At 38.3% G+C, this 13561-nt stretch overlaps 1 protein-coding gene across 1 annotated transcript; it reads left to right on the top strand.

Moving 5' to 3' along the window:
• The first annotated feature begins 807 nt into the window (after window positions 1–807).
• On the top strand, window positions 808–1326 carry LOC141332913 (epidermal differentiation-specific protein-like). The gene has a single exon (XM_073837875.1). It carries the CDS (start codon window positions 808–810, stop codon window positions 1324–1326), a length of 519 nt encoding a protein of 172 aa, XP_073693976.1.
• Window positions 1327–13561: the final 12235 nt, after the last annotated feature.

Raw genomic sequence — 13561 nt, forward strand, 5'->3', positions numbered from 1 at the left:
TCAGAAGTGCACATTTACATAATATACTAAAGTCCCACTTAAGTGGTTTAAAAATATCACTCAAAAGTAATTTTAAACTGTAATATATTTGAAATCAATTACACATAATGTGCATTAAGGTGGCTGAAAACGTTTAATTCACACTGAATTGTGTTGTTTACTGATATTAAAGTATATGTGAGCTCACGTGAATTGTTTGTCAGTTTATTGACTTTAACCATATTATAAAGACACTAGAAGCAATTACGAAAGTACAAAGAAAGATGTTTAAAATATCACTCAGAAGTTTGACTTATTGCAGTTAATATAACTTTAAAATGTGATACATTTGAAATGAATAACAAATACAAAGTACTTACGCTGCGAAAATATGTGTTCATTAAAGTATATTATTTCTACAATAAGTACACTTTATAAATATGTGTGCACTTCTTTTATACAGGATTTCAACATCAAATCACATTGAATTGATTGATTACCTTAAAATCTTTTAAATGGCAACGTTCTTGTAAATGACTGTGCTTTTATCTTGGGTGATGAAATACTGACGCAATTTTCATTGTAGATTTCTTTGTAGATTGCCTGGAAAAAAGGTGTCATTTGTTTTTCATTGAGAATTGACAAGAAACTCATATTCTTTAGAGACTCCTCCTGGTTAACTGGAAAAAGGATGAGATATTTCATAACTTTGTCAACACCCATTTTGGTGTATTTGTGCTTTAAAAGGCAACTCTGTGCACCAAGTCACTCACTCTCTCTGGAAGCTCCTTCAGAAACAGCCTCTCTGTCCTCCAGTCATCATTCAAAATGAGCAAGATCATTGTTTTTAGCAAAGAAGGCTTTGGGGGCAGAACAGCTGAATTCAAGAACAGTGTCCACAACTTAGAAGAAAAGGGCTTCAATGACGTCATCTCGTCCGTAAAAGTCATCGGCGCACCATGGGTAGCATATTATGGGAAGAATTTCACTGGAAAGCAGCGGGTGTTTGAGGAAGGAGAGTATGCTACCCTTGAAGACAAAGAAAAGTTTTCTTCCCTCAGGATGATCACAGATGACCTGGACAACCCTGAGATCACGTTGTTTGAGCACATCAACTATCAAGGAAGGAAAGTGACCCTACACCAAGAAACCAATCTTCAAGAAATCGATTTCAGCGACATCGCTTCCTCCCACAAAGTGAAAGGTGGTGTCTGGGTCCTCTACGAGCACATCAATCGTCAGGGTGACCAGCTTGTGGCTTTCCCTGGGGAAGAAGTTCCCAGCTATTTGCCGTTCTGCTTCAATGATGTGGTCAGCTATGTGCGTCCCTTGCTGCCGAAGCCATAGACAGCATCATTCAAAGTGTGTTTTTGCAGCTGAATATGAACTGGAACCCTGTTGGAAAGAATGAAGCGGGTGCTGGGGAATGACTGATCTTGACAAGAAACAATGACTGTGACTCCAACAAATCTGCAAAAAAGAAAAAAAATCATGCATTTAGACTCAACCTTATAATATCTGTGTGAAGACATGTTAATTTGACAGATGTCGTATGAGGATGAATTTTATTAGTAAAAGTTTGAAGTTGCTATAGCCATCACATCAGTAAACGCATGCAATAAAATACAGCTTTGGAATGGTTACAGATCTGATCTAAAGGTCCTATTGTCATTTGAATGTATTTCCCCTGCTTGATGAGAGTGAAATATTGAAAGGGATTTTGGATTTATATTATGCTGTGACAACAAATGCTGCTTTGGTCTGTCAACTTAGAAAATAAAGACTCCTTAATATCTTAATGCTCTGTTTCTTTCTCATTTCCTTTTTTAATGTATAGATTTTTTCACTGCAAAGTTATCTTTTATCATGTCAAACATTTTAGCCAAAAAATAAATAAATAAATAACCACAGTGGAGGTTCACTTAATAATAATGATAATAATTGTTTAATTTATATAATGCCTTTCCCAGGCTCAAGGAGCTTTCCAAGGTACACCAATACAACAAATACTCATTACAAAGTAACAATTAAATGGGCTTTGGACAGTCACCCAATACAGTCACAAATAATGCAACTGCATATAACACAAATACACAATGCTTTTAGTGATAGTGTTGTTTGAACAAGTGTATTTTAGGCTTTGATTTAAATTCACGGAAAGAGGTAACCGTTCTGAGTGCCAAGGGGGAGCGAGTTCCCCTGTTTGGGTGCCGTGACAGAAAAAGACCCGCCATCCATTGAAGATTAGCAGAACCTAGCCACACAAAGCAGTTCTGAACTAGAAGACCAGAGGAAGTGAGAAGGTCATGAAGAGAGAAGGGAGCAAGACCATTGAGTGCCTTAAAGATGAGCAGAAGAATTTAGTATTGGACACTGAATGATACAGGCGACCAGAGAAGATGAAATAAAACAGGGGTTATATAAGAATTACACCAACACCTTCAACATACACCAACAAACACACAGCAGACACTGTTTTACTCCACTACATCAAGTGCACACATCAGCACTTTGACAACTCATTTTATGGCCAATTAGAAGAAGAGTAAATGTTCATTTAGCAGGAGAGTGCTAACCTGTTTTGAAAACATTTTTTCAAGATATTGGTAAGGATTGTTCATGATTTACCATTTGTTAAATGCTTAGTTATATTTTAAGAGTAAACTGATTATATTAACAAATGTACACATGGTAATTGTAGTTAACATATGCCTGTATTAAAATAGTTGATTTTACATGAATGATTAAAATAAAAATGTTCAAAAGGAGTGCTGAATTTTAAACCTGTTATTATGTATTTGTTCATATCAAGTCACCTTTATTTATATAGCACTTTTAACAATACGGATTGTGTCGAAGCAACTTCACAGCATTCAAACAGCACAATAGTGCGCAAGTAACCCATTATTGTAAGCAATCAATTTTCAGTTAAAGGCAGTTCATGAATGAATTCAGTGATGTCAGCCTCCAGTTCAGGTCAAATAGTATACGATATCGCTGGAAAGTGTCCCCAACTAAGCAAGCCAGAGGCGACAGCAGCAAGGAACCAAAACTCCACAGGTGACAGAAATGGAGAAAAAAAATCTTGGGAGAAACCAGGCTCAGTCGGGGGACCGTCACTTCGCTGGTTTGAAAAAAGCACGTAAAAGTCCTCCTAAAAGTTGACATGCACACAGATGTAGTAGGAGGACTTTTACGTGCTTTTTTCAAACCAGGGAAGTGACGTCGACGTGTGGCCATTTGTAGTTTTTGAGACTAGTAGGGATCGGCTAAAACATGTTTTTAAAACACTCATGGTGGACTTACAAATGTTCTGATGCAGCGTTTTGTGAGTACATAACCTATTTACACTACTGTACAAGTTTGGTAAGATTACTTGCACGTTTAGTGGTGCAATTTACGAGATACATCACATGTACCATTCACTCCTGTAACAAGCAATTCGAAAAACTCTAATATCTCCATAAATGTTCGACTAAGGTAAGAAAATCTTCGGATGGGGTATTTAGATGGGCTTCGGAGTGCATAGCAATGAAGTCAATTCTACTCCGAACCATCCCTTTAATGCCTCTTTGACTCTTGTAAGAAATGTATTTCAGTTAATCATAAAATGGCCCTGACATGTCACTAGACATTAAGAAATCATGTTCATTTCAAATACTGCCAGGATATTGTCATTTAAAAGTGAAAGTTGCAGCCCTCAAAGCGCGTGGTCTGAGACGCAGAAGCGGTGTCTGAATTATGAACAAAATGATTCTTTTCAATGAACCTGTTAAATCGGTTCGCAAATCCCACCAAACGATTCATTCACGAATTGGACTGATCCGATCGCAGCTGTTCTCGAGTCGATAACTCACTGATTCAAATGAGCCGTTTAGAGCGAGTCTCAATTGAATTCACTCGTGAGAACCGGGAGATCTTGTGAGCGCGCGCGACCCATACTGCGAAAAGTAAGTTACTAATGTCGAATTTTAGGATACATTTTTGTAACTGAAAATCATGTTGAGGTCAAAACTGTCAGTTGTTTGTGAACTAAATCTGCTTTAAATGGTTATCTATTTAAGCCTACTGAAAGCTTGAATGCAGGTCATCAACACCAGTGTGTTTTAGGTCAAAAAACGAAACATTATAATGACAGATTAAATAAAATAACTCATGCACGTTCATATTCCCCGCTGCTGTAACGTTAGCAGTTTCATTAAAATGCCTTATGTGACGTCTGTTTTTATGTTGTTTACCAACGGTATAAATTTGTTTATTGTTTAGATCAACTAACCGAGTAGACTGAATGTTTATTCATAATATATTCTGAAAATAATAAGGAAATACTGATAGCTGATAACAACAGGAATTTGGCCGGGGGAGTTTTTACACCACAGACTAGATTTTAGAAGAAAAAGACTTATGAAAATGTAATTATATTTTCCTTAAAATGTTCTTTCTAAATGTAGGCCTTATTCTCATACCATTGTCTCCTTCTGCAATACAACAAGCTTTAAAACACTTCTTTCTTACTGGTGAAAATTAGGTGGTCAAATCAGTTTTCTCTTACATCGCAGTGTAAGCTTCACAGTGAACATTACTACATCACTTTCGTCAACGTAATCCATATCAACAACAAAAATATATCTTGACTCCATATAATGGTTATTTTGGGAAATTTCCAGGTATTTTGAGCAGTATGAATTATATAAAAAAAAGTGCTAATATAAACTTAAATTAAGTAGCCTGCATAAAATTGCAGTATTTTTTTACTTAAAAAACATAAAAAATGTACATAAAAAATCAAGTACTTAATTAGTAAAAAAAAAAAAATGTATATGTAATAATATTAATAATAATGAAATTGCCAATTGTTCATTGTTTTCTCCATTTAATACAAATACTGTAGGAATAAAGCATGTGATTTAGGGCAGTTGTTTATTAAGAAAAATCTAAATTCCTTTGATCTTTTGACATATAAGTGGTTATCCTACTGTAAAACATTATTTAAGTTTAAGAACTCAAAACTTTATTGTTATTGAAGTGAAACAGTTTAACAGTTTCAAACCTGCAATATGAGGTAGGCCTAAAGTGTTATATTATGTCAAATTAAATAAAATACTGTATAGTACATAGATTACACAGAAAAATAAGTTCATTAATACAAACTTAAATATGTTACACTGTATATGATGCACTGTAAGCTTTACAAAGTAAACTTTTCCAGCCTCAACCATCAACCTGTTGACCATTTCTGGCTTCAGTCCTGTCCTGCTAAATGTGATGACATTGCCCCAAGTGCTGAATGTCCTCTCAGAGAGCAAACTTGTGGCAGGGATGCATCAGTACTTTACCAGACAACTCACTCATGGGAAATTAGATCCATGAAATTGCCACCGCTCCAAACGATCAGTCTCACTGTCTGGTGCCATTACCAGAATGTACCAGATTCTGCCCCTGATGGTCAGCATCCAGTTTGTGCTTGAAGAAATCTCCTGTAACAGACAGTGTCACAACACCCTTTTAGTCTTACTTTAGTTTATGATCAGAAAAGACAACTACTGTACAATCAATCAATCAATCAATTAATCAATCAAATTGTATTTATATAGCGCCTTACAACAGCCAGAAAGGTGCCCAGGGCGCTTTCCAGAATAAAAACAAAAATCACAGTACACAGCAATAAATAAAAGCACAAATTTACATAAAAACAGCAATCGAGTCAGTGGCTACGTATCGAAAGCTTGTCTAAAAAGATGTGTCTTCAACTGTGATTTAAAAACACACAACTCAGTGTTGCTTCGAAGCAGTACCGGAAGTGCGTTCCACAGCTTTGGGCCCTGAACGGCAAATGACCGGCCTCCAAACTTTTTGTAATTATACTTGGGCATAACCAGCAAGGTGTGTTCAGAGGAGCGCAGAGTTCTGGCTGGTTGGTAGACCATTACCAACTCCGTGAGGTAGGCAGGGGCCAGACCATTGATGGCCTTGAACACAAACATCAGGATCTTAAACTCCACCCTGAACCGCACTGGGAGCCAGTGGAGAGAGCGGAGGACAGGGCTGATGTGAGAGCGTTTGCAGGTGTTGGAGAGGAGACGTGCTGCAGCGTTTTGTACCAGTTGAAGCCGATTGAGGAGTGATTGATTAAGTCCAGTGTAGAGGGCATTGCAGTAGTCAATCCGTGATCTGATGAAGACATGGGCAGCCTTTTCAAGGTCAGCTCGGGACAGGAATGGTTTGACCTTACTGAGGAGCCTTAGCTGGTAAAAGCTTGCCTTCACGACAGCACTTATCTGTTTTCCTAAAATCATACCACTGTCAAAAATAACACCCAGGTTGCGCACTGCCGGAACAAACTGAGATGTTGGAGGACCAAAACTGGGGGAACTTAAAAAAAGCTTTAAAAATCCCGCTCAAATTAAGCACTGGTGGAAACGATGCCATCGTCCATCGCGATGTTTCACATTAGACATCGTACGATGCCAAATTGGTCGACATCGCCCAACCCTAACTCCAATACACCTCCGATGCAGACGACATGACCACGAGACCACAAACTTGAAAATAAAATACAAAAGATGCACTTAACAGCGGTGTTTCAGTTTTACCTCAGTGTTTCATGTTAGCACGCTGTTTATGTCACGTCTGTCACTGAATTTATGGACCGTCTATAAAATTACATACGACATGGATACACATTTCTTACTTAAACATCATTTGAAGAGAATTAACTTGCTAGCTATAAAGAGGCAGCGTTGAAAAGATATTGTGCTGCTCTGTGACTAACATTAAGTTTGTCAACTTTGGCTTTCTGACGTTAGCTTACCAGATCATGTATTCATCGATACTGTGGCACTCATTCACAAGAAGAGGATCCAAAATACACCTCATCCAGACCAGAAACTTGAAAATAACAAACAAAAAAGGGCTTGAAAATACAGTTTAAAATCGCGACAGAAACAGCGGTGTTGCCTAATGCACTTTACCTCAGTATTTCACCTCAGTTAGCTGTTAAAGGTTGTATCAGCGATTTCAAGCCTAAAACATAAAGTGTCAAATTCAGCTGACCTTTCTTCACGATCCGCTCGCTGCCTGCCCCATAAATCGACTGTAATAAAAAAAGCGTCTCCCTGGTCAGCCTAGGGTCCGAGAAATGCCAAAAAAAACAATCGGTGCTACCAACTATTCAATGCACGTGATGACGTCATTCATGCCCACTGGAATCGTTAAGGGAATCGTTTGCAAATTTTGCAAACGATTCGAAGGAATTGAAACACTGAACTCTCAACAAGAACCGGTTTTCGATTCCCATCCCTACTTACTACTGCCTGTGCTCTTTTGTAACAAATAAAATCATTCAAATGTAAAGATTTCCTTACTCTTTTAAGTGCTTTATTTCTTTGCTCTATTACTTTATTACATTCCTCACTCCAGCATGGCACTGCTTTCCTCCAACTGTCTGTAATTGTTTTACCTATTACCTCGCTAGCAGCACTTCTTAATGCTTCACTTATCTCTCTGTTAAAAGCCTCTACATCCTCCACATACTCATTTACATATTCTATTTTCCTTTGACTTATCTCCTCATATTTAACCCAATCCACTGATATGAACCTCCACCTTGGCCTTCGTTCCACCCTAGTTTGTGCTATTTCTTTCCAAATTTTAGTGCATATAGGAAAGTGATCACTACCAATGGTGCTTTGCTCTAAAACTTTCCACTGGCATTTTCCAGCTATTCTCTCCGATACAAGCGTCAAGTCCAGCATGGAATATTTACCTTGTGCCACATCCACCCTTGTATACGTCCCATCATTAATACATACGAAATTTCCCCAATCTAACATTTCCTCTATCATGCTTCCATTATTATCTGTTGTGGTGCTCCCCCATAGAGTACTGTGCGCGTTGAAATCTCCACACCAAATCGTTCTCTGACTTCCACTTCCTCCAATTTCTTCTAATTTACCGCCACTTCCTCTCAACAGGAAAAAATAAATCTCCCTTGCCATTGGTCAGTTTTTCGCAGGCAAGTTCACTACTGTAAACGGATTTACAGTAGAGGAGAATTACATTAGTGATCATATATTTTCCCACAATCCTTTGCAGTTTACAGTAAAATACTGTATATACATTTTACAGTATCTTACTGTAGATATTACAGTAAAATACTGTTCAAATTACAAAAATCGGTTACAGTCCAGAGGATTCTTCACATTGCCTGTCTTCACTGAGTCTACTATATTATAGATATCATATTTACAGTATAAAATAACAAAAATGAACTTGGTTCACTACTATAGTGCTTGTTTGCTAAAGCCCTTGGTAAATCTGATAAATTTATCAATTAGAGAAAATAAATTCCCTTCAAATTGGAAAACTAGTATTGTAACTCCAATTTTTAAAGCAGGATCAGCTGATGAGGTTCAGAATTATAGACCAATTTCTATTCTTCCTGCAGTTTCTAAAATTCTGGAAAAATTGGTAGCTGAACAACTTATCGATTATTTAGAAAAACATGATTTACTTTATTCTAAACAGTTTGGTTTTAGGCCTAAGTATTCAACAGAAATGGCAAACTGCTATCTCACAGAATTTATTAAGGAATCTTTAGATAAAGGTAATGTAGTAGGTGCAGTGTTTTTAGATCTCAAAAAAGGCATTTGATACTGTGAATCATGAAATTCTCCTCCACAAATTAAATTTATTCAACTTTTCCCAGCAGGCAATGAATTGGTTTAGATCATATTTAGAATCCCGAGATCCGTGTGTTAAAATTAATAATTCAAGATCAGCTTTACGAAATAAGATGGGTCTCCCTCAAGGGTCAATTTTGGGCCCATTGTTGTTTTCCTTATATGTTAATGATTTTCCAAACTGTTGTAAGCAAACAAAATGTCAGTTCAGTCAGGACTCTCAAGTCAAAAGGAAACTCATATAGGCAAACTTTAGTCAACTTTTTATTAGCATAATACTAAAGTTACATTTGGCGGTATGGCTCTGTTCCAAGTTCCCTGTCCTTTCCATGAGCTCCATGAAAGCCAAGACAGGGAAGGAGCAGCCATTTCAGGGGCAACCCTCCTATTTTAAGAATAGTAGAGTAGCACAAACCCCCCAACAGACCATACCAGGCAATCCTCCCTGACTCTTCCCGGTCTGGAAGAGCCAGCGGAGGAACCAAATGAGCGTTACCAGACTAAATTTACAATTATCAGCTACGACCAATTCATCATTGGGCTGACCAATCCTCCTTAAATTTAATTACCCAAATTACTTTTAATAAATTGAGCAGCGCAAATTACATTTGAGCCAATGAACCCAGATGTAATGGTCATAAGAAACCCTGAGCTAGAGGGTCCAACTCCTGCAGTGTACAGCTTTGAGATAGCCAATTACTACGTGACGATAGCGTGACTTGAAATAAAGTAAACACACCCAATAGCGGTTGAAGCCATACATTTATTTATGAGCTGCACTCATAGCTTTTTGAGCCTCAAGGATGGCTTGAGTGTCAGGTCGTAAGTAGCGTTCGTAAGCCGCAGAGGACCATCGCCCCATGGCCTTCAAGGTAGAGACGGGTTGAAGAGGCAGCAGTTGTAGCAGCCCCTATGCGTAGAGAATGAGCTGTGTAGCGTTCTGGGGGAAGACCACAGTATTGGCAGAGAAGGCGTAGATGAGAGGACAACCAGGCTCTGGACATTGGCTTCCCCTCCTCAGTGGCAAACAATGGGTCCTGTGGACCAGATTGTGGACGGCTTTTCAAGTAGGCCAACATGGAAGACAAGGGACAAAAATCTGAGTTAGAACCAGAGACATAAATTACAGTGCCTTCTTTCTCTCTATCAGTTTTAGAATGCTTTAAATATATGGTGAAATATTGTGAATAAATCGTTACATCAGAAATTGTGAGGTCTTGTGATGGATTAAAAGTATTAGTGCGTGTCGTAAACTCGCCCCCCCTTAGAAAACCGTAGAAAGCTGTGAGCAAGGCCGACTCTAGCATTGAATCAGTGTAAGCCCCGAAGCATCCTGCTCTTAAACGTGATATTAACTTTGACAAAAGTGAAAGTGTAAAGGGTAGACGCTGATCGTTGCCTTGAGGTTTCTCTCTTTTGAGGCCATTTAGTAAGAGGCGAATCGATGGGTTTCCCAGTAAGCTGATGGTAGATGGATCCAGGCAGCGCAGGTGGAATTGGATGCCGGCGATCATACTTTTAATGCTTGAAGGCTGGATTTTTTGAGATTCATAACAGTGGACTATAAAAGCACAAACATATGTAACATTAACTGGTATAACAGCAATGGAAAAAGTAGCACAGAAGGAACCGAAGTGAGACCAAGCAGAGCCATACATTTTTAATGTACTTCTAGCCAAACCATGGCGCATATAGTGAGCTGCAGAGTGCAAGTATGATTGTAAAGTTATGGCTAATCTAGAATGGTTTGGCTGAAAGAGGGACAGAGCAGGCTGGATGGTGCTGCCTCCGGGCACAGAAGGTGGAATTTCTGAAATTCAAACCGAGACAAAGAATCAGCAATTTGGTTGTTTAAGCCAGGAATGTGAGCAGCCCGAAAATGAAATTTACCCAATATAGATAGCCAAGTAAGGCGCCTAACAAAACGATTTATGAATGGTACAGAGGAGCGTCCCTTATTAATAATTTGAACGGTTGCTTCGTTGTCGCAAAAAAAAAAAAAAATTTGTTTCCTCGACCAGTGTTTACCCCACAAAATACAAGCTATAACAACAGGGTACAACTCCAACAGTGCAGTCGACAGGGTATTAACAGGTACAGATAACAATTCAGTTGGCCATGTACTAGCGAACCACTGTCCGTTAAACACCCCCCCAAAACCAATGGAAGGCGCGGCATCTGTGTATAATTTAAGGGTTGTGGAAGACTCCAAATCATCATAATGAAAAAAAGATATACCGTTCCAATCATTTAAGAGCAGAGACCAGAATCTGAGGTCTGATCTGCAACCTTCATCTAAGGTAACTTTATCATTTAGGTTTTTAACGGACTTTGATAGTTCAAGGAGCCTGGCTATGAAAGACCTTCCCTGTGGAATTATCCGCATAGCAAAATTAAGATGACCTAGTAGCGAAAGCAAATCTCTTTTAGAAAAAGAAACAACTTTTATAGCACTTTCCATTATTTCTCTGATACGATTTAATTTCTCCGAAGGCAGGGAGGCTTGCATTAGGTTAGAATCTAATGTGATTCCTAAAAATTCGATGGTTTTAAGAGGACCTAGTGTTTTTTCCTCAGAAAGAGGGACACCCAAATCATTGAAAGTGTACTTTAATGCTGAAAAGCACCGATCGGATTTAACGTGCGGGTAGTCTACTAGCAGAAAGTCATCTAAGAGATGAAGTACAAACGGTAATTTGCAGTTATTAAGAAGAATCCAACAAAGCGCCTCTGACAGAGTGTCAAATATTTTTGGGCTACTGCGACAGCTGAAGGGGAGCCTAACTGAAAAATACAGTTTATTTCTCCATTTGACACCGAATAAATGCCATTGAGAAGGATGTAAAGGCATGACTTTAAATGCATCTGAGATATCCGCTTTAGCTAACCATGCTCCTCTACCTGCCTTTACAATTAACTTGATTGCATCATCAATGGTAGCGTAGCACAGAGAAAAAGGAGCTAGAGGAATAAGGCTATTAATACTTTGAGCTGAATCATTATGAGGGGCAGACAGATCAATAATTAAACGCTTCTTTCCTGAATATTTACAAGTCGCAATTCCTATGGGATTGATTCGGAAAACTGAAAAGGGAGGATCATCAAATGGCCCGATCATAAAACCCTTGTTAACCTCTTTCTCCAACAATGAATCTACAATTTCAGGTTCCTTTAAAGCAGAAAGTAAATTTTTCCAGACAAGAGAAATATTAGGCATCCAACACAATCCTGCAAGAAAACCTTGAAAAAGACCAGTTAATAAGTAATTGACAAAACAGCGATTAGGGTGATTTTTTAAAGCCCGACCCAGCTTAGAAACGTTGACTGGGGTTGATGGTTTTATTGCTTTTTCTCCTTTCTCACAAATCGGGTTCGTCTCGGGCACACAGACTTCGGGTGACCGTCTCCACAGTAACTACAAGCATGAATATATTTACAATTAAATAATTTGCAAACATTTTCATTAAAATTATAACACAATGGAGTGGCAAATTGTGTCACCTTAGGATCAGGCTGAAGATTTGAGCCAGGCTTAGGAGAAAAAGAGACAGTTTTGGAGCACAGATTGGGCGTGTGAGTCTGAGAGCCACAGATCGAACAAGAAAGAGCTTGATGGCCAGTAAAGTGTCTACTGATGAGCGTTAGGTCGATTACGGACCAGTCCAGTCTCTGATTGAACCTCTGAATAAACATGGCAGCTTTTGTGGAGAAAGACTTATGATATTCATAAAACAGTGTTCCTCCATAAGTGACAGCTAAATCAGCGATGATGGCTAAATATGTGTCTAGCTCGGCTCTACGGGATGGAAACACTTCGCATATGACGTCCCTGTAAACCCCAAATGCCACGACGAATTCGGCTAGAGTCAAAGTTTTCGAAAGTCGAGGGTCATTATCTTTAAGCATGACGGATATATCTCCGCAATCTACAACACGACCATATATCTTTGAAAGCAGCCAAGTTATACATGCATGCAATGATTTTTTCACACTGTGTGACTGTCTGGAGTGAGGTTTCTCAACTGACTATTAAACCTGTTACATCCTTATATAAACAAACACTAAAAGTTTTGGATAAGAAACCAACCAGGGGTCCGTTCTTCGTACCTCGCTTACTACATCCAGGATCAAATGACACATCCAAGATCAAATCATCGCGCTAACTATGAGCTCGCTATTCCGGTTCTCCGAACGCACCTGTTGTTGATGATCAGTATAGCTGGATGAAGTTATTTGAGATCACTGGGTGGCTTAAAAGGGGCTACGTATCGATAGTAGAAACATTGATGGGCAACACTTTGATTGGTCGGCGAACATGACGAAGGAGCTCGCTCAGTATTTTTCTGCAGCAGAGCAAGAACTCTTGATTGAGGGATTTCAGGAGTATCAGAGTTTAATTAAAACGCAAGGGAAAACTGCAAAGGCTGGAAAAGCAAGGAGAGAGGGCTGGCAAAAAGTAGTGAACAAATTAAATACGTTAATGCTGCCCATGTTACATGTTTTTTCCTTGATATGTTATTTTATTTATTTTTTTATTTTTTTATACACTACCGTTCAAAAGTTTGGGGTCAGTAAGACTTGCAATAGTCTTTAAAGAAGTCTCTTATGCTCATCAAGACTGCATTTATTTAATTAAAAATACAGAAAAAACAGTAATATTGCAAATTGTTTTTACAAAATAAAATAATGTTTTTGTTTTTTTAATATATTTTAACATACTTTGAAATAGAATTTATTCCTGTGATGAAAAGCTGAATTTTTATCAGCTGTTACTCCAGTCTTAAGTGTCACACGATCCTTCAGGAATCATTCTAATATGCTGATTTATTATTAGAATGATCAATGTTGGATAATATCAACAGTTGTGCTGCCAAATATTTTTTGGAACCTGTCATATATAT

This window comes from Garra rufa, chromosome 4 (genome assembly GCF_049309525.1).
Source record: "Garra rufa chromosome 4, GarRuf1.0, whole genome shotgun sequence".
NCBI classification, from domain to species: domain Eukaryota; kingdom Metazoa; phylum Chordata; class Actinopteri; order Cypriniformes; family Cyprinidae; genus Garra; species Garra rufa.